This window comes from Dermacentor silvarum, chromosome 8, assembly GCF_013339745.2.
Source record: "Dermacentor silvarum isolate Dsil-2018 chromosome 8, BIME_Dsil_1.4, whole genome shotgun sequence".
NCBI classification, from domain to species: Eukaryota; Metazoa; Arthropoda; class Arachnida; order Ixodida; family Ixodidae; genus Dermacentor; species Dermacentor silvarum.
The window spans coordinates 142,537,178-142,562,437 of NC_051161.1; the positions used below are offsets into that span (position 1 = coordinate 142,537,178).

The window sequence follows — 25,260 nt, forward strand, 5'->3', positions numbered from 1 at the left end:
GGCATATATGATACTGCATTTTCAAGGAAAGTAAATATATTTATTCCATGCTAGAATACATAACTACATAATACATATATCACAACCTAAAACGTGCAATCACAAATACATGTGTAAGTACATGACAATTTACATTTCGTACTAAAATATGTTTTTTTTAAATATAACTGATCAAATCTGTCCTATATACAGGGTGTTTCAGTTAACTTGGGACAAACTTTAAAAATATGCAAATGCTCCGTAGGTGGACAGAAGCAAAGTAATGTTCTTTGCTGTCAATTGGGGATACTCAGACTATTTTTTGTATTCCGCCTAATTACATAATTAGACTTAATTATTTATTCAGCTTCTCAATTATTATAATTAGATGACAAGTGTCAATTAGAAAATTGTATAGAGCAACATGAGAAACTCCCGATACAGCTTTCTGTTGCTCTACAATTTACTCATTGACACTTTTCATCTAATTATAATAATTGAGAAGTTGAATAAATAATTAAGTCTAATTATCTAATTAGGCGGAATACAAAAAATAGTCTGAGTATCTCCAAGCGACGTCAAACAACATTACATTGGTTCTGTCCAGCTACGTAGCATTTGCATATATTTAAAGTTTAGCTTAAGTTAACTGAAACAACCTGTATATATGGTAACACTGAAACAGCCCGAGTTTGGTGCCACTTCAAGGAATAAATTTTCAATATTAAATTTCAGGTACAAAAATTCTAGTTTTGGTGGCCTTGAAAAAAATATATACTGCAAAGGTCAATTAGGGAAGTACATGAAATGCTGAGCATGCACACAAGAAACACACCTGTTATTTTGTACACCAATGTCATGGCAAATCATTGTGAAAAGCTGATTTGGAAAGTCGATATGAAGACTGCCCAACATTTTTGATATACTGAAACAACGTATGTTTCACACATGAACTTGTTTTAAATAAGGTTTGACCCAGGAGCATCAAGATGAATTTTCGCTCCTCAACAAGGTTCCTTGAGCAAGAAAATTTTTTTCCCGTCTAAATAATTTTTTTCAAACGTAAATACAGTTCTCTGAGCTAAAAATGCTGTGTAGCAGATTTTCCAATTACAATTCTGGTTTCTTTAACTTTTTGTAATGCGAAGGCACTGCATGGTCTGTTATAAAATATGTTGTTTGAAATGTTGTTTTTCTACTGCAAGACAATAGCCTTAATATGTCACATTTTTACTGTTTAGGTGCGAAGTGTCGTATCAATGGGGACCTTATAAAAACAAACCACTGTTCATTTAGGTACTCTACTGGTCACATGCGGATGAAGTTAGTATACATTGTCAATTTCTAAATTATTAGTATTTGGTGCGATCATGGAAGATTAGGACTTGTAGCACATGAGTACATAAATGAGCAAATAATGTTTATTAAATCTGCCATACTCTGGTTACTGAATGAAGCTTCAAATTTGTGAGTTCACATTTTTTAAACACAGGCCATCATGCATCAGCCAGCCATGCATAAATAAATGTTAAACATCACGCTTAATATTCTCCAACAAGAAATGATTGCATCAAACAGTACAAAAGTATTCAACAGCATATATTAGTTGATTCAAATTAGAATAAAGTGTATACATTTGAGCTGCAAAATTGTAATTCACGCAGGAAATCACCTTTAGGTTTCATGAAAGCGAGAATACTGTTCACGGTTAATCACAAGGAACAGGGACTCCATTGTCTGAGCATCTTGACCATAAGTGCAGCAGATGGCTGTGCTGGAATCCTACTTCCTGCATTAGCAAAATAACAGAATCATGAAGTTGACTCTACATTTCATTACGATCCCATACACTGCGGGGAATTTGATAAGGCAACAAGCTTCTGAAAACACTCCTAATTATTGTGATTGAACACAAGGCACAGCTAAATTGGGCATGACAAATGAAAGGTAGGCAAAATTTCCAGTTTTCAAATTTAGAAACCGCGATCACTAAGTCATCGTGAATACAAAATGGCATTGAAGCAAAAATGAATATACAGTGGCCTTTTCACTATGGAAAAATAAGAGCATAAAAGACTTTACTAACGACATCTCTCAGCAATGGGCATTTCTCCAGGAGCATGGATGTGACCGCAATATAAAACTCACAATATAAAATCTGCAATGTAGTTGTGTACTACACTTCAAAAGCACTGCAGCAGAAGTCTTCTGCTGCAGTGCTTTATATTGTGAGAAGACACAATAAGACTGCTATGTTCAAGGCATGAGAAATAATTGTTTTTAACGCAACATTTATACACTACGAGACGAAGAGCACTGTTGTACACAGAGAGAGTGCACAACAGACGAAAATGAGGAAACCCCCAAGTGCATTCTCACCTGCCCTGCATTACAGTAGCAAAGCAGTACTTGCATCCAGCCCAACAATGTCCAACTCTCCACTGCAGTCTATAAGGCCTTTTCTGTATACTTAATTATTTTTATTTATTGTTGTGTATTTCTTTACTGACTGAGTAAGAAATAGTGTTTCAGCACATTTCCCTGGAAAATATAGAACGTCCTGTCAATTATTTCTTGCCCTTGTTCCAATGTGTTAGCTCGGCAATATGCCTGCAAGTACTATTCCCTTATTTATACTTGCAATCCTTCCTGATGCTCTGAATTTCTACTTCATGCTCTGAACAGTGACGTAAGTCCTTCTACTCAGTTTGTGTTGGCTTCCTACAATTTACGTGGTGCTTCATATTGTGGCTGCTCAACTCGAGCCTAAAATTCCTGCTGTCTCCTAAAAGCGCCATCTTTATTGGATAACATATCCTACGTTTCCCCCTCACTGTGGCGAAGTTTATTCAAGTGCTGACCTATTTACAAGACCGCAGTGCCACAACAATTTCTCATCCTGTGTTGCCACTACATGCATGAGTCACAATGGCTGCAAATTGGCTCTCCACCCCACCCTCTCTGATTCAAGCTCACTCTCACTCATTTTGCCACCTGGAGAATATCCAAAAGCATTGCATTCACGTGAAAAGCATTGGGGCACGGCACCGTGACTGTCATGGAAATCTTACCGCGGTGGATTTTGCAGGCTACGTTCCTCTGTGGTTCAAGCTGCTTCCCGGATCCGCCTGCTTCACCGCCATCTGGCGCTGCTGAAGGACACTCGTTTTCGTCTACTTCTTGGCCAAACCTGGTTGACGACAGCTTTTCCACCTGGCAACGTGGATTTTCTACCGCCATCACCCACATCAACGACGCATATAAAAGCCATCCTGGAACCACCCACCTCGGGCACGGCACCGTGACTGTCATGGAAATCTTACCGCTGTGGATTTTGCAGGCTACGTTCCTCTGTGGTTCAAGCTGCTTCCCGGATCCGCCTGCTTCACCGCCATCTGGCGCTGCTGAAGGACACTCGTTTTCGTCTACTTCTTGGCCAAACCTGGTTGACGACAGCTTTTCCACCTGGCAACGTGGATTTTCTACCGCCATCACCCACATCGACGACGCATATAAAAGCCATCCTGGAACCACCCACCTCGGGCACGGCACCGTTACTGTCATGGAAATCTTACCGCTGTGGATTTTGCAGGTTAGTTATTTAGAAGGCGCTGCCTGTGTGAAAAGCAGTGATTATAGCTTGTTTGCGGTGTCGTGCCCTGAAGAGAGTATTGATGCACTGAGGCGTCTTATGTCTTTGCCATATTGCCTTCACTCATTTTTTATGGTATGCTACTCTCGCTGTCGGGTGACATAGAAAGCAATCCTGGACCTATGAATGCAACTGAAAGGGAAACATTAGAAACCCTCTTGCAGACTGTCCAAAGAATTGAAGCTGGCCAAGCTGCAATTCTAAACGAAATAATAGGTGTTAAAGAAAGGCAGGATGCCACCGATAATGAAGTCAAACATCTGACAGCGAGAGTGGCAGCCCTTGAATCAACTACCTCATTTGATAGGCCTGCTTCTTGTTCAGCTGACAATACTATGCGTGACATTTCTTCCCAGCTTTCTACCATTTACTCAAGATGCGATGATACTGAAAAGAGACTGCGTCGAAACAACGTGCTTTTTTGGCATTGAGGACGTACATGACGAAAGCTGGGCAAATTCTGAAGAGAAAATTATTGCATGTTGTTCTGAGTGCCTAGGTTTAACTACGTCTGCTTCCCAATTTGAAAGAGTTCATAGACTGAGTAAATTCAAGTCTGATAGGCACAGACCGATCATAGCCAAGATGACGTTTTTTAAAGATAAACAGAACATCCTTTCTAATGGTCACAAGCTGAAAAATACCAGTTTCGCTATCCGCGAGGATTTTTCTGCTGCTACTCGTGAAGCGCGAAGCAAGCTGACCAAGTTTGCAAAATCACAGTCCAAGTCTTATAAATTAGCATTTGATAAACTTCGAATTGACAAACAAACGTATGCATATGACCGCGCCACTGACTCGGTCACTTTAATCAAACCATAACTAGGAAATGTAACGAGATCGCGTGAACGTCCTCATCACACGTCATCCAACTCCTCTCCGACACTATCCTTTTCATTTTCTAATATCCGAAGCGTGATGCCTAAACGCGATCAACTTTGTTCTTTCCTTCAAGATAGTGAATCTGATATAATAGCTTTAACTGAAACTTGGTTGCACGCCGTTATCAAAGACAGTGAAATTTTTCCTGACGCCGATGCGTACAATATCTACAGACATGACCGGACAGGGGGCGGGGTGCTTCTTGCTATTAAAAGAACGCTACCATCCATCGCTATCACCTCCAACTCTAATCTCGAAATGGTATGGGCTACCTGCAAAACTAGTTCTTCAAATTTACTTATTGGAGTGTTTTACCACCCACCTGACTGTGGGATTTCTTTCATTCATAATCTCCGATCTAGCATTTCTGCTGCTGTTGACTATTGCTCGCCTAGTGACATCTACTTGTTTGGTGATTTCAATTTTCCCCAAATAGATTGGGCTAATTTGTCTTCACCTAGTCATGCTGCAACCGAATTCATCAACCTAACTCTAGATTTCTACCTCTTTCAAGTGATTAGCCAGAATACCCGTGGTTCTAACATACTAGATTTAGTTCTAACCACTGCTCCCGAAACCATAGGGCAAGTTATGTATCTTGACGGATTTAGCGATCACAAGTTGTTGCAGTTTGATATTCTGGTTCCCTGTTTGTTTGCAGGTAAATTAACTAAAAAGATTAGAGACTACAAAGGCAAATTATGGTAAAATTAACTCTGAACTTACCACATTTTTCAATGAGGTATTTTTCCCACTAAGAAACCACCGATGTACTGAAGAAAACTGGTTGCTTTTCAAACACAAACTGTCTGCGCTGATACAGAAGTATGTTCCTCTCATTACAATATGTAATGATAAAACTAATCCATGGTTCAACAAGGCCCTACAACGATTACGGAATAAAAAGAAGCGCCTGTACAGAAAAGCTAAATCTACTTCCTCTCTGCCTCTGTTGGATAAATATAAACAGTGTCTCAAAACATACTGTTCTGCTATTACCACTGCCAAAAACAAATATTTTAATCACGATCTTCCATCGCTATTGCAAACTAATCCAAGAAAGTTTTGGCAAGTTATATCTCCCGAAAATAAACAAGACCCCATATCACTACACAATACTGAGGGCTTACCATTAACCGACACTGAATGTCCAACGGCGTTCAACAACTTTTTTGCATCAGTGTTTACAAAGGAAGATCATTCCAGTATGCCAGTTTTTCCTGATTGCGACTACCCATTTATGGAGCCCATCAGGATTAGTCCCGAGGGTATTGCATCTCTAATTAACAACCTTAAGTTATCCTCATCTGCCGGAGTGGACAACATAAATTCGAAAATTCTTAAAAACACCATTTCAGTTTCCAGCCAGATTTTGTGTCATATCTTTGAGCAATCATTGTCATCCGGAAAGCTGCCTTCCGAGTGGAAAATAGCAAAGGTCTTTCCTGTCTTCAAAACGGGAAACAAAAACTCGCCTGATAACTATCGTCCCATTTCTTTAACGTGCATATGCTGTAAACTACTTGAACATATTATCGCTTCTCACATTTACAACCATCTGGAACGAAATAACTTTTTCTTTTCAAATCAGCATGGCTTTAGGAAAGGCTACTCGTGTGATACCCAGTTATTTGAATTTACTACTGACCTGCATTTTAACATGGATGAAAACCAGCAAACAGATTGTATTTTTTTAGATTTCTCAAAAGCATTTGACAGAGTTGCTCATGGTCGACTTTTTACTAAATTATCTACCCTTTGTCTTGATTCTCTCACAATATCTTGGCTTCGTAACTTTCTCTCATTCCGTCAACAATTCACAGTTGTCAACGGGCTTTCATCTCTACTATCTGACGTGACCTCTGGTGTACCACAGGGAAGTGTGCTTGGACCCTTACTTTTTCTAATTTATATTAACGACCTTCCCAATAACATTTCCTCCCGTTTACGTCTTTTCGCAGACGACTGTGTTGTTTACCATAAGATCACGTCAGATACTGACCACCTTTCCCTTCAAGATGACCTTAACACTATTGTTGAGTGGTGCAAAAACTGGCACATGATTCTAAGCCCTACTAAATGTAAATATATGACTTTTAGCCGCAAGCATGATATTTCTAATTTCCAATACTCTATCAATAACACCTTCCTGTCCAAAGCTACGTCGTACAAATATCTCGGAATCCAGTTCACACCAAATCTTTCATGGTCTTGTCACATTTCAACCATCTGCAGCAAAGCATCGAAAACATTGGGTTTCATACGCAGAAACCTGCGAAACTCGCCTAGCTCCGCTCTAAAACTTGCATATCTAACATTTATTCGTCCACAGTTGGAATTCGCCTCATCTATTTGGTCTCCCCATCAAAAATACCTAATTGAAATGCTTGAGTCCATTCAAAACAGAGCTGCCCGGTTCATTTCTAACAATTATAGTCCCCTCGCAAGTATCTCCCAGCTAAAGAACCTTAATGATATACACATACTCGAAAATCGTCGTTCTATTTCACTTCTGTGTTTATTTCATAAATATGTTCACACCCGCACTTCATTTTTGCCTCTGGAATCGTCTCCTCGATCTTCAATGCGCTTACATAATCATCTCTGCTTTAACCGCATATATGGTAAAACTCAATCATTCAATTCATCTGCATTACCTAAAGCAATTAAGCTCTGGAATGATCTTCCTGACAACGTAATCTCTTTTTCTCACCCTGGTGAGTTCAAAAAACACCTCTGCCAGCATTTATCGCTTTAGTATTGCCTTAATTGCAGCTTTCTGCTGTACTACTTTTTTCAGCTGCTTTGAATGTTGTTTTACTTTGTACTACTGTCCCACTTGTACTTGGTTATCCGTTCTTGCCATTTTCGCGTTTGCTTTGTTTTGTAATCTCCATGTTAAGAGTATTTTTACGCCTTTTTGAATCATCTTTGCGTTTATTTTCTGTGGTTTGCCTTGTACCGCGTCTCTTGTACCGTTACTGTGGTTTTTTTTTGCATTGTACTTCTATTGGTGTGCCCCCCTCACCCAATGCTCCTCGGGGCCTGTGAGGAATAAATAAATAAATAAATAAAAATAAATAAAAGTGCTCCTGTTAATCTTTTTTTTTCTCTTCTCTTGTAACGGCTGTGTTAAATAAAACATTCTCGCGAATTTCATGAGCAGCTCAGTAAACGAAATAGACGCATGATTTGCTGAAAAGAGGTTTTCAACTACCATAAGAAGCCACGGTTTCTTGCAATTTCTTGAATTACCTTGCAGTCTAGATAGCAATCAAGCACATTTTGATTTTGATACTGTTTTCAAAACAGTAAGAGCAGCCGAAATTTTGAGGTTGTGATAATTATCTGAGAATTAAAGGTAGAGGAGTTTGATGCAATGCGCAGATAAGAAGCGCATTGCGGAGGGTAAACATATATTCCTTTCCCGCAAATAAATTGGTAGGAGGTGGGTGACTTGAAATGAGCACTGAATGCACAATACAGAATATGATGCTGAAATGCCCCAATCTCTGAATATCACTGCACAAAAGAAAAACTTCATTATGAAAGGCAATGATGAAATTGCAAGTATATACTTCGGAGTCGTTATATCTCCAATGTGCACTGTACCATCGGCAATATCTAAAAACTGCACACACGCAACTGCCCAAAATATCAACCTAAGGCTACCAAAGGAGCCTCACAGTGTTAAATGGAAACTTGGTTTAGAATATTCGACTACACGCCTATATCTACTTACAATGTTGTCTAGTCTGAAGGCAAACATAAGGGGCTTGCCCCTGATGGGTTTCTGATGGAGAGCACAAAGGCTGCGAATTGTGAGGCTGTCATCTGGATAACCTGCAAGAAATGACATTTTAAGTTCCACATAAACAAATGCTACCAGAACGAGAGACAAGACCACTGGCAATAAAGATGATTTTGGTTGGCAAGAGAAACATCAAAGTATGGACTCGGTACAGCTTACTGAGGGAAAAAAACGAGCCTCATACCACAGATGCTGCAGTGACAGTTCATTGCATTGAAATTTCCACACACACATACGCTTGCCTGCTCATACACTATTGCCAGTGCTGTGACAGTGGTATTTCCATTGTTTAATATTTCTTTTAGTGCTCTCTAAGTTTATTACACGCTATGAAAGTGGCTGCAAGATTTCTTAAGTTGAATATAATGACTAATCTCAGTGCCACATTGCAAATCTATACTCGATCACACTAGTGACTTGCGCTACTATGCTGGCTATAAATAGTGTGAATGAAACAAATATGATTAATTATTGTGTTTCCTTGCCAATTCTGGCCAAACAGCACCAGTGCACCAGTGAGTCATACAATTCAGTGGCAACTCCGTGGTAAATGCAAGAGGAATGCGTTAGAATGTCGCAACTCCTTGCACTACTCAAATCCATTATTTGAACCATGTTCACCACATTGCAAAGTGTTGTTCAACAAGTCACTTTACTCAAGTCCTGCCCTTTCGAGGAGCTAAGTCATACACACACACGCACACCTGCACCACATGACTCGCTTTCAACAATTTACACACGCATACGCTTTTTTTTACGCTTTGACACTCCTACTGATAAAGCATAAAAAAATTTTTATGGGACTCACTGCAACCTTCTCAATGTAAACCTCCAGCTCAATCAAACACATTTTCGAGTGCGAGAGCATGCCTTATAAATTCCATTTTTACGAATTATAATTGGGCTATAGGGGACAATTCTCAAAGGGCATGCGAACACCCAGAGAGACCTAAAGCTTAGCACTTCATATCTTCACATCATTAAAAGCTGCTGAAACCAATTGCTATATACGCGGAACATCGAAAATAACCAGCTATTCACAATTTAAGCAGTTGTCTCCTTGAATTCGGCAGTATTACGTGTCAAAACAACAATTTGATTAAGGGGCACGCGATAGCGGGTGACTCTGGATTGATTCTGACCCCCAGGGGCTTTTCAACGTGCCCCCAATGCGCGGGACACGGGCGTTTTTGCATTTGTAGACAAAACATTTTTTTTTGTGCGGGAGAAAATCGGCGGCAGCATTTCGCCCGCCGCCGCCTCCATAAGCAGTTGCCTACTTCAAGGAAATGCGGGCTAACACAAGGCACACGTTTCACGATCGAAATTAGTGCAATCGTGAATCACTTTTCGGATTTCTGATTCATGTATTTATGCTGTTGATGAAACGTTTATTTCACAATAACAAGCAAGGAAGTGGATTCATCAGGGTAGAGGAGCGAAAAAGGAGGAAACTTACACCTTCCACTAGTCCTCCGGCGCCTCCATATTACGGTGGCTAGATGGGTAGGCGTGCCGACCGGCGCCTCTGGAGCGTAGTTCACCGCTTCTCCGCGTCATGACGCAATATTGGCGCTGTGGTCAGTAGAACGGTTCCGCAGCGCGCGTCGTCTGCTACAGGGGGCTGGCGGACTGGCGGCGAGCAAAAAAAAAATAAAAAAAAGCCCGTATTGGAATAGTTGAATGTCGTCTGTTCATGTCAGTTTCAAAGGTGAAGAGCTCCGCATCTCTCGTACTGTTTGTAAGTTCCTAAGCGATGTGGAATGTTCCAGGTCGGAAAAATGACCGGCGAGATTAGCGGCGGCGTTGCTCCACCAATCAAGACCAGCAAGGAGACCTACTGCTTCGCTCCGAACTGCAAGTCGGGCTCTAAATTTGTGACAAAGACAGCGGAATTGTTCCACTGTCTGACAGCGGAAATGTTCACCCCGAGCTGCTCAGTAGCTTGCTCAGTATCGGTACGGTGGCTAGATTGTATCGGCGACGTTAATGAGCAAGCGGTACACCGAAAAGCGTACGTCCATGAGCTCCTCGACATTGGAAATTTGCAAGCCACACATGAGGTGCTCAGCGCCTGCGACATCGAGCACCGCTGCGCTGCTACAGGGAAAAGAAAAGTGATTCTAGGCTGATATTCTATATAGCAGGCTATGTAGCAAGGAAGTTCCTGCAAAGAACCAAGTGCTCCGATTGCTCAGGGACATTACTAAATTCAACAGAATGAGTAGGTCAGGGCTGTTGCTCCCTTCTGAAGCACTAAAAAAACTGGTAGCATCGCTCGAAGACGCCTTCAAGCTGTGCTTCAGTTTAAATGAGTTACGAAGGAACAGTGTATCGCCGACTTCGCATCCTTTCTGCAGCTGAATCCCCCGAATTTGATCGGCTGTAAGCGGCACAAGAAAGAGCTCACAAACGATGTTGTGAAGTTCTATTCAATTATACGCCTTTACTTTCTTGTCAAGGGCAATAACATGGCGCGCGAAAGCAACAGGGAGAAGAAGAATCACCTGAAGTGGAGGCGTGTGCTGTGAATAATGTTATGATGTGGTGGACCAACGTTGCGGCCTTGTTGGCGCTAGGCTATTTATGTTGGTGCGTTTGCTGACTCAAGTTACGAGAGCGTTTCTTGTATTTTAAATATATTGTTATGAGGCAGTTGTCCGGCAGACAAAGAAGATGCTGAAGCATAGAGCCGAAGAGACGAGGAAGACGTGAAACTGTGGTTCGCCATCTTTGTTGTTGTTCCCCAACATTTAGTCTTCTTGTACATAGTGTGAATAAACCCCCTTTTCTGTAAATCTCCCCGTAACATCTTGGTGGAGGTGCGGGGTACATCACCAGCACATCACGGAACTTCGAAGCGGAAATCTCGTGGGCCCTTCGACCATGTCGACTGAGAGGCCCGCTGCTTCAGCTTCGGCTACTACTGCACCGATTGTCTTCACTCAACTCCGGGACCCTGGCGCCTTCTCGGGCACTGACAACAAGGACGTTGAAGACTGGCTAATCGAATACGAATGCGCCAGCAAGAGCAACCGTTGGGACCCGACTCTAATGCTGGCGAACATCATTTATTATCTCGAGGGAACGGCCCGTGTTTGGTTCCGAACACACGAGGAGGAATTGACCAGTTGGGACACTTGCAAGCAAAAACTGCAGGAACTCTTTGGGAAGCCGCTTGGCCGCCAGCGAGCCGCCAAAAGGGAACTTTCGTGCCGGGCCCAAACATCGACTGAACCGTACGTTGTGTACATTCAAGATGTATTAGCACTCTGTCGGCGGGTCGATGACAAGATGCTCGAAGCTGACAAGGTCAGCCACATTCTTAAAGGCATCGCAGACGACGCCTTTAATTTACTCGTGTACAAGGACTGCTCGACGGTCGACGACATTATAAGAGAGTGCCGACGCTTTGAAGAAGCAAAGAGCCGTCGTGTCTCACAACAATTCGTTCGGCTCCCTAATACCGCCGCTAGCTCATCGTGTGAAGACGTCCAGCCGCCTGGTACCGAAAACTTGCTGCGTCTTGTCCGGCGTGAGATTGAGGCTGCGTCTCCGTCGGTTCCCCCGATACGTTCTTACGACGAGTCCCGCCCGGCAGTATCTCTGATTCAAGCTGTCGTACGCGAAGAGCTGGCGAACGCAGGCATCCGTCCGATCTGTTCTGTAAGTAGCCCTACGGTCGGCAATTTCTTTCGACCTCCCCGCCCACAATCGACCTACCTCCGATACCGCGACCCAAACCAGTGGCGCACACATGACGACAAGCCCATATGCTTTAATTGCAATGGAGTTGGTCATATTTCCCGCCATTGTCGCTATCGTCAGATTTCGTCTCCTCGTCCCGCGTACGCTTACCGCCCAGAAGACAGCCGGTTCTCGCCTTTTCATGCCCGCAATGACCTGCCACACTGTGATGTTGCTGCTCCGACTCCACACTACGATCGCCGCTCGCCGTCCCCACAGAACCGGCGTTCTCGCTCACCGATTGCCCGTCGCTCACCGTCGCCATACCCCCGCCGTCCCTCTTCGGAAAACTGACCGGTGCAGCTCCCGGAGGTGATGCTGCATTGACCAACCGACCCGGAAATCCTCTGTTGACCCTGACCACCCTACAAAACCTTTTGGACATAGAAGTGGACGGCGTGCCTGTTTCGGCGCTCATAGACACGGGGGCGCAATTATCGGTTATGAGCGCTCGCCTTTCTCGTCGTCTCCGCAAGGTTCTGACGCCCGCGGCGTCGCCTGTCGTTCGTGTAGCCGACGGCGGCACATCTTGCGTCGTTGGGATGTGCACTGCGCGTGTGAGCTTCGCCAGTCACCAGACCTCAGTACTATTCGCCGTTCTGCAGCAGTGTCCACATGAAGTCATCCTCGGCCACGACTTCCTGAGTACCCATTCTGCCCTCATCGACTGCTCTTCTGGCCTTCTCCAGTTGGAACTTCCTTTTGTACCCGATCTCCCCACCGAGTCACAGCCGCGTTTATGTGTCGCCGAGTTTGTTCGCCTTCGACCAGCCGCCGCGACGTATCTCACACTGACCTCTGATTCCGCCATTTGTGACGGCGACTACGTCATCTCTCCTTCCCTAGACGCTCTTTTAACTAGGCAGGTAGCCCTCCCTCACTCTGTTGTGACTGTTTCTGCGAACCGGGCATGTATCCCTATTCTGAACTTTGGACGGACTCCACAGTTTCTTCCCGAAGGTATCACGCTGGGACATATAGCACCTTTAGACGCACACGACCCTGTGGCCCTTACTATGGATGCGCCCCTGTCTTCTGGAAGCCCTGACACTAGTACTTCATTTGATGCACATTTTGACGCCATGATCGCCCCCGACCTTTCGGCTGCTCAGTCTGACGACCTTCGTCGTTTGCTAGCCGCTTACAGCGACGTTTTCGATTTTGCTTCGCCCCATCTCAACCAGACAAAAGTTGTGACTCATCGCATTGACACCGGCAACGCCAGTCCCATCCATAGACGTCCTTACAGAGTGTCTGCGACTGAACGGCGCGTAATTCAATCCGAAGTCGAGAAAATGCTTACAAAGGACATCATCGAACCATCTACGAGTCCTTGGGCGTCCCCTGTGGTGCTTGTCAGGAAAAAAGACAACACCTGGCGGTTCTGCGTCGACTATCGCCACCTAAACAAGATTACTAAAAAGGACGTGTACCCTCTGCCGCGAATTGACGACGCCCTCGACTCTTTGCATGGCGCACAGTACTTTTCTTCTATAGACCTTCGGTCCGGCTATTGGCAAATCGCCGTTGACGAAAAAGACAGGGAGAAGACCGCCTTTATAACACCCGATGGGCTCTACCAGTTCAAAGTTATGCCATTTGGCTTGTGCAATGCCCCCGCAACATTCGAAAGAATGATGGACTCCCTTCTTCGTGGTTTCAAGTGGTCTACTTGCCTGTGCTATCTCGATGACGTAGTTATTTTCTCGCCTACGTTCTCCAGTCATCTAAGTAGACTCTCGGCTATTCTGCGCATCCTTCGCAATGCAGGCCTTCAACTTAACTCTGCCAAATGCCGCTTCGGTCGCCGCGAGATCACAGTACTTGGCCATCTTGTCGATGCTACAGGTATACGGCCTGACCCTGCCAAAGTTAGCGCCGTTGCCAACTTTCCGACACCTCGCTCTACTCAGGACGTCCGTTCCTTTTTCGGCCTGTGTTCTTATTTTCGGCGGTTTGTGAAAGATTTTGCAGCACTAGCACGGCCCCTCACCTGCCTGCTTAAGAAAGACGCGACCTTTTCTTGGGGTCCTGCACAAGCGTCCGCCTTCTCACAGCTGATAGGAATACTGACATCACCACCAGTGTTGGCTCACTTCGACGAATCTGCGCCCACAGAAGTCCGTACCGACGCCAGTGGCCATGGAATTGGCGCAGTTCTAGCCCAACGTCAGCATGGTCAGGACTGCGTTATTGCTTATGCCAGTCGCCTTCTTTCCTCGGCTGATCAAAACTATTCTATCACAGAGAGAGAGTGTCTCGCTCTAGTTTGGGCCATCGCCAAGTTTCGCCCTTACCTCTACGGCCGACCCTTCACCGTTATTACTGACCACCATGCTCTATGCTGGCTGTCCTCTCTCAAAGATCCCACTGGTCGCCTTGGTCGATGGGCACTGCGACTTCAAGAATACTCGTTTACCGTCGTTTACAAGTCTGGCCGCCTGCACCAGGATGCCGACTGCCTCTCCAGATACCCAGTAGATCCACCAGACGCTGCCCTGAGCGACTCCAGCCCGTGTGTTCTTTCCATCTCTCAACTCTTCAACATTGCTGCCGAACAACGCCTTGACGAGTCTCTACGCAAGATCATCGACAAATTGCACTCCCACGCTCCTGATCCTTCCCTCCGCCTCTTTGTACTCCAAAACGACACGTTATATCGTCACAGTTTACTTCCTGACGGTCCTGACCTGTTGTTAGTCATCCCGGCTCACCTCCGTTCCACTGTCCTGGAGCAGCTCCACGACGCACCAACGGCGGGACATCTTGGCGTGTCACGCACATACGACCGCGCGCGCCGCCGTTTCTATTGGCCTGGGATGTCCCGCTCAGTGCGCCGTTACGTGGGCTCATGCGACCTTTGTCAGCGCCGAAAAAAGTTGACTCTGCCGCCTGCAGGGCATCTTCAGCCTCTGGACATTCCTTACGAGCCTTTTCACCGCGTCGGTCTCGATTTACTTGGTCCGTTTCCCCTATCCACCTCTGGGAACAAGTGGATCGCCGTTGCCACAGATTATGCGACGCGGTTTGCCATTACGCGTGCACTTCCCACTAGCTGTGCCACCGACGTTGCAGACTTCTTGCTGCATAACGTCATACTCCAGCACGGAGCTCCTCGGCAACTGCTTACTGACCGTGGGAGACAGTTCCTGTCCAGGGTGATCGATGACATTCTAAGATCCTGCGCGACGCAACATAAACTGACTACAGCCTACCATCCACAGACGAATGGCTTGACAGAACGCCTGAACCGCACCCTTACTGACATGTTGGCCATGTATGTGTCTGCAGACCACCACGACTGGGACGTTGCACTACCGTTTGTGACATTCGCGTACAACACTTCCAGGCATGAGACCGCTGGCTTTTCGCCGTTCTTCCTCTTATACGGTCGCAACCCTACATTGCCCATGGACACCCTGGTGCCTTCTTCTGGGTGCCCTCCCACTGAATATGCTCAAGAGACCATTGCACGTGCCGACCATGCACGTCAAGTTGCTCGCACTCGATTTTCTGAGTCCCAACTCCTCCAGCAGTCTCGCTACAACAGCCACCACAGGACCACCCACTTTGTCCCTGGATCGCTCGTTCTCCTGTGGTCCCCAGCACGACGCGTTGGCTTATCCGAAAAACTGCTCTTCCAGTACACCGGTCCATATCGCGTGTGCCGCCAAGTGACTGATGTCACTTATGAAATCGCTCCATTGCTGCCTTCGTCATCCTCTGCTCCTCTCCGCAAGGACATTGTACACGTTGTCCGTCTCAAGCCCTACCGTGCCCCGGACACCCCTTAATACTTTGTGTGCTAGTTTTTTTTTGTTTTTTCATGTATCCTTCGTTCACCTGCACCGAGTCGGTGCTTTCGCCGCCGGAGGGTAGTGTTATGAGGCAGTTGTCCGGCAGACAAAGAAGATGCTGAAGCATAGAGCCGAAGAGACGAGGAAGACGTGAAACTGTGGTTCGCCATCTTTGTTGTTGTTCCCCAACATTTAGTCTTCTTGTACATAGTGTGAATAAACCCCCTTTTCTGTAAATCTCCCCGTAACAATATTCACGAATTTAGCCCAAGACGTATTACTCTATTTTATTACAACGAAACAGTGAACCATATGCACTTACCAACACAATTCTTCTCGCACCAATTTAGATACCGTAACTGACGCAGCAATAAAACCAATAGCTGGATTTCTCGAAATTGAAACATTAGAACTCGCTAAATATCATGTAAACACGGTTCCACATACCGTATAAAACCATTGCAGTATTGTTTTATGCATGGAAAAAATGCATTTACGTCTTTAATGCAATGGGCTGGAGCGCCGCGTTTATATCAATAAATGTGACCGATTGCCAAGCTAGAAAATGTACTTCAGCATTTCGTTTTTTCCTACTAGACGACAACAACAAGTTCCTCATTCTGGCTTGGCCTACACTGCTCAGAACAGTATTATAACGCGCACTTCAAAGATACAATCAGAGGCAAGCGATACTATCAGACACGCAGCTCGTCTACACAGCGCAGCCGCCGTTGCGCGCCGCTGAACCGTTCTACTGTCCGCAGCGCCAATTTTGCGTCATGATGCGGAGAAGTGGTGAACTACGCTCGGTCGGCACACCTACCCATCTAGCCACCGTATCCATATATCCCAGGGTGGCTTCCAGGGTGGCTCAACACCAAACTAGGTTTTCAAGGTGGGGACAGCCGCTGCACCAATCTTGAAGAGGTTTATTGCGTGCAAAACTACCGACCTTATGCAATACACACACGCACACAAGCACGCGCGCCCACGCAAAAAGCTCACAAAAGACGTAAGCGCGCGCGCACGCACGCACACAGACAAAGCGCTCACAAAACACGCACGGACGTACGCACGCGCGCGCACAGAGACCCGCATACAAGCACGCGCGCACTCGCAAAGCGCTCGCAAAACAGCAACGCGACGCGCGCGCGCACACACACATACAAAACACTAAAAAACATGCACGCACGCACATACAACGCGCTCAGAAAAAACGCACGGATGCACGCACGCACACGTAAAGCGTTTACAAAACACGTACGCGCGCGCTCACACACACACAAACGGAGAAAGATAGCCCAAAATACGCCGAAGGAAGGCGTCCGGCAAGCAGCAGCAGCAGCATGCAGTACGCGAGCGCACCAGGGAGAGCCAATATTGCGCCGGTACTTTCGAAAGGCGAAGCCAGTCATCACTTCTTTTTCTACGCGTTACAAAACGAACGACCGTGTTATAAGCCGCGCTTAACTCGAAAGAACACATTTCCGATAGTTCAAGCGCTCAGAAACAAAGCGGGATTATGCAGGCGCACCACGCCCGACGTGGCCACAGAAACGTTAGTCACACGGGGGCAATCGAGGTAGCCATCTTGCCGTAGTACTTCGTGCAACTGCTTTTGCGCTTACATTAGTGAATTATGCTATGGGATCACTTGAGATACTTCTACAGCCAACAATGGCACGTAATCAAATAAAGAAACACCAAATGAACGGACACTTGCCTGAAACTTTCCTTACTGACAGTACTACCGACGCCGACAACGGGCACGTTGCAACTGCTCGTATCTGCTTCCGTGGATCCATCTTCCAGCGCGTGCCAAGGCTTTGAGTTGAGGTGGGGCACGATTAATACACAACGCACGGACCACGTCTCTGATTAGACCGCACATAAAACCAATCACACGTTTAAAATTATTTCCCAGAGCGCGAGACGCGGACAAAGACAAAAAAGAGACAATGCATCTTTTGAAGCAAGAGCCAATGAGGTGACGAAGCAGCTTCCGCCTTCCCGCCCTGCCGCGCGCCGGCTTGTCTAGGCAACGGTACAGCGTCGTAGCGTCAGTTCCGGTCGCTTTTCATTCGGGAGGGCGCAGCCGCGTAAATCGCGCTGCGCCGAACTCAGTCGAACTATAAAAATTATCTGCCGCTGCCAGTTTATTCTCACAGGTTTGCTTGTTGGCGTAGCCGCCTGCTTGCGGCCACTTCGTTGTGGTCTCTAGCTGTAGCGGTGAGCTGGGAGTTGCGAATACGTTTCGTGTCGAGCGTTACGTTTTTTTTTTTTTGACGATGTCTGGGCTGCATGACTTTGAGTGCATCGCAGAAATCTTGACCGTGAGTGAGCCGATCAGCGCGCTTCTACAGGTACGATCAAAATACCAGCTGCGTCCGATCAAGGAGACCATGCCAGGTCACAGCATAAAGTTTCAGCGAAATCGTGGCTCGATAAGAGCACTACATTATTGGTCGTGCCACGTGTGAGGCGCAAGCATTCACACGCGTTTTCATTCAACTACAGCAGTTTGTATTAAAAGTGTCTAATTGCACTGCAGTATCACAGTGAGCTTTAAATCTAATTATATTTAATGAAATTGCAAGTCAATGTGTGTACTTTTCTAGGTAATACGTTTTGGAGTGCCGGTCATACCAGTAACATCAGTATCTTAGAAAGATCTTAGAAACATTGACACAATGCTCATTGCGCGGACGTATACCAGTTCTTATGGCCAGATTTATGCATGCATTCTTTTGTTCAACACCCTTCAGACGTCAATTTAACACCCTTCTTTGAGGAACTTCCCACCTTATGTGTGGTATACACCCTTATGATAAAGTGCTTTAACAAAATGGGTGCTAAAAGGGTGTGCACGAGGGTGTAAATGCGAAAAACACTCATTTTAACACCCTTAAGGGTGTGAAAAGTTTACTGTGTACCAGCTTGGGTAGTATTGAGCCCTGGTTGTGGCGAAGCACGTTTATAGCTAGTCCGAGTTTTGCGTTGATTCGCACTTTTTTCTGCCCTGTTGCGAGTGCGAAAAGGCTCGTCACTTCTCACAGATCAAACCCACCACGCCGCGAGGTGGGCGCAGCCTAGTTTTACGAAAATGGACTCCCCGTGTGCCATGGGACGTTATGCTGGAAGCAGAAGGAATCGGCGACACCGATCCGGAGAGACCTAGCTCAGCCTCAAAAAAGCGTCACCGTCGTTACTGCTGCGTCGTGGATTGCCTCTTGAGCAAGAAGGCCTCAATCCCAACAACAGATTCTACCGTTTTCCTTCAAGGCTTCACACAGCGGAGTGTTGGGCGCGCTGGATAACTTCACTACCCCACTAAGAGTAGCACAGGTTTGAGAGTTAAATGTGCTCATCCTTGACCTCAAGCCAGCACGTTGGGGCACCGCAGCAAGGCTGTATTGATAACAGCACATCGATGTTCGAGCGCTGTAATTAAGAGTTACATCAAGCGAGGAGCGCACGAGCTCCCGCTGCAGCGCGCGATTCGCACGTACGTTACTGCGAACACATTTGCATTGCATCACTTATTTATCAGTTGCCAAAGGGACAGATGGCCGCTACCACATTGCAGGCATAACTACTTGTCTAGCGGCATGCAGTCAACAAAGATTGCAGGAGGGCCGCCGTTTCGCTGCATGCTGAAAGACCGCTGCCGTCGCGGCGCGTACCTTCGAGCGCTCGAGCAATCCGCCTTTAGCATGACCCTACAGCGCATGCGCAGAACCCTAGCGGCCAGAGTAACAAACAATTCGTACGGCGTCGTCGACGACCCGGCCGTGTACCCCGCAGTCGTGTTGGAGGCGCGAGCAATAACAAAATCGCAGTTGATAAAAAAAAACAACAAGAAGGTCCTGTCAGCGCGATGCCGTCAACATGTGCTGCTTATGGGTGTACTTCTCGAGGTGTGCCCGGCAGCAACATCCATTTCTTCCGCTTCCCATCGGTGAAACGTGATCGCCAGCGCCGTGAAGCATGGATCAGGGCTGTGAGGCGCCAAAATGAAGACGGCAGCCCCTGGGAGCCTTCAGGTTCGGCAAGGCTGTGTGAAAAACACTTCGTGAAAGGTGCGTATGCAAACGAACTACGAGCATTTTGCTTGCGACGTCGCTTATGCATTCGAGTAACTGATGCGGCGTCTGCTGCAAGTTATTTTCAGTGCGCGGCGGTGCGGCACTGCCAGTCTTGGCCCGCAGCTGTCGCTTTCGTGTATTAACAGTGATGAAGCTCGCACTACGGCTCTGAGCAGCACGACACAGCTGTGTACCTCTTCTGCTTCAAAGGGACAGTATACGACGGCAAAAAGAGCGAGCTATGGCTCACCAAGTGTCAACGCACGCGCGCTCCGACGAGCGCGCGCCCCAGCCGGGTCCGCGCGTCGTTCGGCATAACGCACTGTTGTTGATTACTTTGCCCATCAAATATATACCCGTAAATAATCCTTGTAAGTGTGCTTAACCTCGTTCATTCGCCGCTAGAATATACTGAATGCCAAAGAGTGCAAGGCCGGCGCGTGACTGACTTAACGGTTCATTTCTGCCGTTCAGCGAAGAAAAAAAAAATCGCCCTTTATGCGGCAACGTGATTGCCGCGCATTGATTCATAACTCTTGCGGTGTTCGCATATTTCTGGTGAATGTGTACTGTGCACCCTTTGGCTAGTCGCAGTGATGCTACATTCACTGGGGTTATGTTTTGCAGGATCGCCATCCAACTCGCCCAGGCACCCTGATTACGTGCCTTCTCTGTTTGTTTACACCGATGAGTTCAAGAAAAAGGACGCTTTTCATCGCTATGTACGCACGGCAGCGCGTATGAAACAACACAGTGAGCACCGACGAGGTATGTCTTGCGGAGGCGAACGGAGCACGTTATCGTGGCATGCGCTTGCTTGCATGATAAGGAAATGCCAACTATTTGACTGCGGACGCACGAGTGACGCGTCTTCCTACCTAGCATTGGTACGGTATCCTTCTGTCACAGTATTATATGCATTCGTGCAGGCTTTTTCCGGAATGAATTTATCGACGCTTTGTAAGGTGTGGTAATGTGTAGCTCTTTGGCCACTAGTCCACACTCTGTCAATGTAGAAAGGTCGTGCGTCCTTGACAAGCCTTCATTTCTTATTGCTCTTAATTCCATTCACAATAATGACCTGCCTATTAGTCTTTCCGTAAGGTTATCTACGCAGAAATATAGGCATCTCAAACAAGACTATGAGTGCGATTCACTTGAGCTAGTAGTGCCCATTTTTAATTTATGCACTTGAATGATTTGTCTTTTTATAACTTTAGCTGTTTCAGAGAAGCAGGCAGACCTAAAACAGGACTCAATGGCAAATGAGACGTCTTCAAAGTGTGAGTAATCTTTCTGCAAAACTAGGCTACATTACTTTTATACAAGAATACTAACGCAACACAAATGTGACATTATTTCCTCAGGTGATGAAGACTCTGTGGAGATGGAACAGACGGACATGTCAGATTCCGAGAGCACAGCAGGCAAGCACTTGTCATACATAAACCATCTAAAACGTTGCATGATGCACAATAGTCAATGACAGGGCTCAGTGACACCTGTCTGTGAAGGAATCAAGCTTGTAATTTATTTGCAGTGCTTCTTAACCGGGGCACTCTCACACACGGGTGGAGGGCAGCCAACAAGCAGGTTAGGTTATTTAAAAATTGTTGAAACCGAGAACGGGTGAAGAAACAGCCGAACATCATAGTGCTATAATTTGTATTGCTAATTTGTACAGGCCAGTGAGGTCCGCTCTTCGACCTTATACAAACTACCAGTTTATGCTGCACGCTACCTCTGTTGCCATGGCATTCAGACTGTTTGTGCGTGTGACGTATGAATGCAGCAAATTCAATGTTGCTGACTATTGGATGTACTTGTTCGTGCCTAGTGCAGTCTAAGGAAACTTTTTGGAGGATAAAGGCACGAAGGGCAGGTGCTTTACGCTTTTTTCTGGGAAAATCATCTCCTGCATGCTTGACTTGTCGCTGACTATTACTGTTTGTGATATTGAAAAGCATACATGACAGCCAACTTTGTTTATGTAGATGGAGACCCTAGAATGCCGACAAGGCGAACATATATAAACCTGCGATTCAAAATAGTAATTTCCAAAGCATGAATAACATTGCACTTATTCTAACCTGCCTTGCATTTGTTGCATGTACAGGTTTCACTACTTCATCACAGGAGTGTGAAGGTGTAGCTGCATTGCTGATGCGTCGCACTACTGCCACAGCTAAGGAGCAACTAGAGAATGTCAGCACAAGCAGTTTCAACGGCCTGCTAGCAGAACATACTGCAATGAAGAAGAGAATTCAAGAGCTCGAAGTCAGATGTAAAAGGCTGCAATCGCAAAGCTTTTCTGTGGACACAATTCATAGTACCGCATTTAAATTTTACACTGGACTTACGAGCAAAGCGCAGTTTGATGCTTTGTATGGACACCTCGAAGCGAATGCCCAGAGAATGGCGTACTGGGTTCCCCAACAGAATGAGCAGCAACAGCAAATTGAAAAAGACAGGCAGCTTTCAAAGCGAGAAGAACTGTTCATGGTTTTGTACAGGCTACGAACGGGAGTTTGTGCAAGGGAAGTAGCCAGGTTGTTTGGCATATCACAATCTAGCCTGAGCCGCATTTTCTGTAGCTGGATTAACATTTTAGATAAGGAGCTGTATGCCTTAACACGGATGCCATCTTTAGCTGAAGTACAACGACACATGCCAGAGGCATTTTCAGATTTTCCTAACACGAGAGTGGTTCTGGACTGCACTGAGGTCAGAATTCAGAAGTCCTCAAAGTTAAAAGCACAAAGGCAAACTTTTTCAACCTACAAGCATTTTAATACCTTCAAGGCACTTGTAGGTGTCACACCTGATGGTTATGTATGCTTTGTTCCCGAGATATGGGGCGGTCACGTTAGTGACACCGAAATAGTGGAGAGAAGTGGCCTCTTAAAACGCTTGCAACCGGGTGATGGTGTAATGGTAGACAAAGGCTTTCGCTTGGACAGCATTTTCCCCCCAACCATTCAGATCTATATCCCACCCTTCAAGAAAGGAAACCAGCTTTCTGCAAGTGATGTAATTGCTACTCGAAAGATTGCTGGAGCTAGAATACATGTTGAAAGGGTTATAAGGCGCATCAAGGAATTCCATTTTTTAGATAGGCCAGTGCCTATCAACATGTTAGACATCGCCGGCAAGATATTTAGGACCTGTGCCCTACTGTCTAATTTGCAGCCACCGATTATTGCCGTGAATGAGCAGAGTTCTAGTTGAACGCCTTGCAATATGTGAAATAAATAAACAAACAGACAGGGCCCGAATGTGGTCGCCTTGTGTGTTGCCTTACTGGACTTACTGTCGGTAATTCCCACGCATTTTCTTGCCCCAGCTTAGTGCGGAACTGAATGCTGAATACTATACTTCATGGCATATAGTATGCTGTTTCTGTCAACAGGTGCGGCTGAGAGAGACTTGTAGTGACAAATACAGCAAGTCACATTATCCACATGTAAACATTGAAATAACATCAATAAATAAAAAAACGACCACACAAAGGTACCAAGCTCATTTATTGTCTTTATTAAATGCCTGCTTTCTCATGGCTCCTGTACTATCAATTTATAACACAACAGAGCAACATTCCCATCATCAACAGAGGAGCAGGGTAAAAACTAGGAAAGCTTGACCAGCCCTCTTATGGACACAGCAGGCGAAGCATAAAACATTAAAAAAATATATTGACAAGTACAAGTGTCATGTCCAGTATACATTACACACAAGAGTAATCAATATACAGCAGGTGAAGCAACAAAAACATAGAAAATATGAAGGAGATAACACAAGAAAACATGTTGGAGCCAAATAATGAAACCGAAATTTCCTAAGAAACAGTCTTCGTCAAAAATAAGTTAGGAGCACTGTACATGAAGTTATCAAATATAGAACACACTTCATTTGACAAGGAAACACATAAGAAATTGCACTGGAACATACAAGTTTCATATTTGTAGTCAGTCAGGCTCGAATGGTAACTGGCATGAAAATTTTCTGTAGTTTCCTTACATTCATGCTCACCAGTACTCTTTCAAGTAATTGCTCAGCAGAATGAGAATGTAGTACTGATGTGATTGTTGCATAGTTCGTGCAGTAGCGTGTACTGTCCAGTACTACAGTTTACATGTGCTGTAATCTGTAGAAGGTTGTTCAACTACCGTATTTCTTGGACTAAAAGTGCTACCCCCTACTTTTCGCAAGTTCCGAAGAGAAAATTGGTTTTTAAGACATCTATTATAACTTAGCATGATGAAACGCTATTATGCACACTGGTACACTAACTGCAAAATGCCGTACTTGCCCTCATTTCAGGGCACCAAATTTCTGTAAACATAATTTTTATAAGCCGCATACTCCAGCAGAGAAAAACATAACTCTTTTTCGGTACATAATGCCAGCATTTATTGCACTTTATATTGAAGACCTTGTCCTCTTAACGCAGTCAAACGATGCATTATGCAGTGTTCTTTTTGTATCCAATATATTTTTTTTCATTGTAAAGAGGGAGTCCTCTGCTTACTCTGCGAGTGAGCAGCTCTGGCACTATGCAATGTTTGAAGAAATGCAGCAACCCAGGCAGAATTTCTGTACACCAAAGAACTTCATCAAAGGGAGTCCTCTCCACATGTGTTGAGGCTGCTACACTTCCAGCATTTGTCCATACTACAAAATCACACCACTTCAAACCTGTGACACCCATCATACCTTGTATCTGATAATAATATGCATGATCTTTTTTCAATTCTATATTGTCACCAGATATTTTCAAACAGCACTTTGCAGAAGCTGCTGCTTCGACGACACCCTTGCCTTTGAAGGAGAATGGGCACTTCACCTCCAAAAGACCAGTGTCACTCCCTTCAAAGACAAGTCTGTCGGGGGAGGCAGCAATAAATGGGTGCTGGGGATGAACATGCAACCCAGTATATGCAGTAGTTAAATATCTGTCCCTGCATGCCATTATTTCTTCGTATGCTTTAACGGCATCGTCCTCATGAATCCTGCCATAACGCATGGCTTCGGTGCTCACTTGGCGAGGATACATTACGTCCCTTACGGCACCATCAGGCTTTCTGCACCGCAGCAACTTCTTAAACACTGATGCCGTGAGCCGTCCAATACGTTCCTGATGCCACTTCTTGTTCTCTGCCTGGCCCATTGTGCTTTCTAAAATGACTGCCCTGTCGTCGAGGCTCAGGGGCTGAATTGCTGCAAAAGCATAAGACAAAAAAGTGTGACCTAACTTGAGCAAATTGGTGATTAGCTGCAGGGAAGCAATACAACTAATGCTACTTGGTT

General features: G+C 45.5%; 1 protein-coding gene across 1 annotated transcript; it reads left to right on the plus strand.

Moving 5' to 3' along the window:
* The first annotated feature begins 19,564 nt into the window (after positions 1 to 19,564).
* On the plus strand, positions 19,565 to 23,256 carry LOC125947407 (uncharacterized). The gene is made up of 5 exons (XM_049672076.1): positions 19,565 to 19,947; positions 20,581 to 20,721; positions 21,174 to 21,236; positions 21,321 to 21,380; positions 22,070 to 23,256. The coding sequence occupies exons 1-5, from the start codon at positions 19,746 to 19,748 to the stop codon at positions 23,179 to 23,181; spliced, it is 1,578 nt and encodes a 525-aa protein (XP_049528033.1). The 5' UTR covers positions 19,565 to 19,745; the 3' UTR covers positions 23,182 to 23,256.
* The last annotated feature ends 2,004 nt before the right edge of the window (positions 23,257 to 25,260 follow it).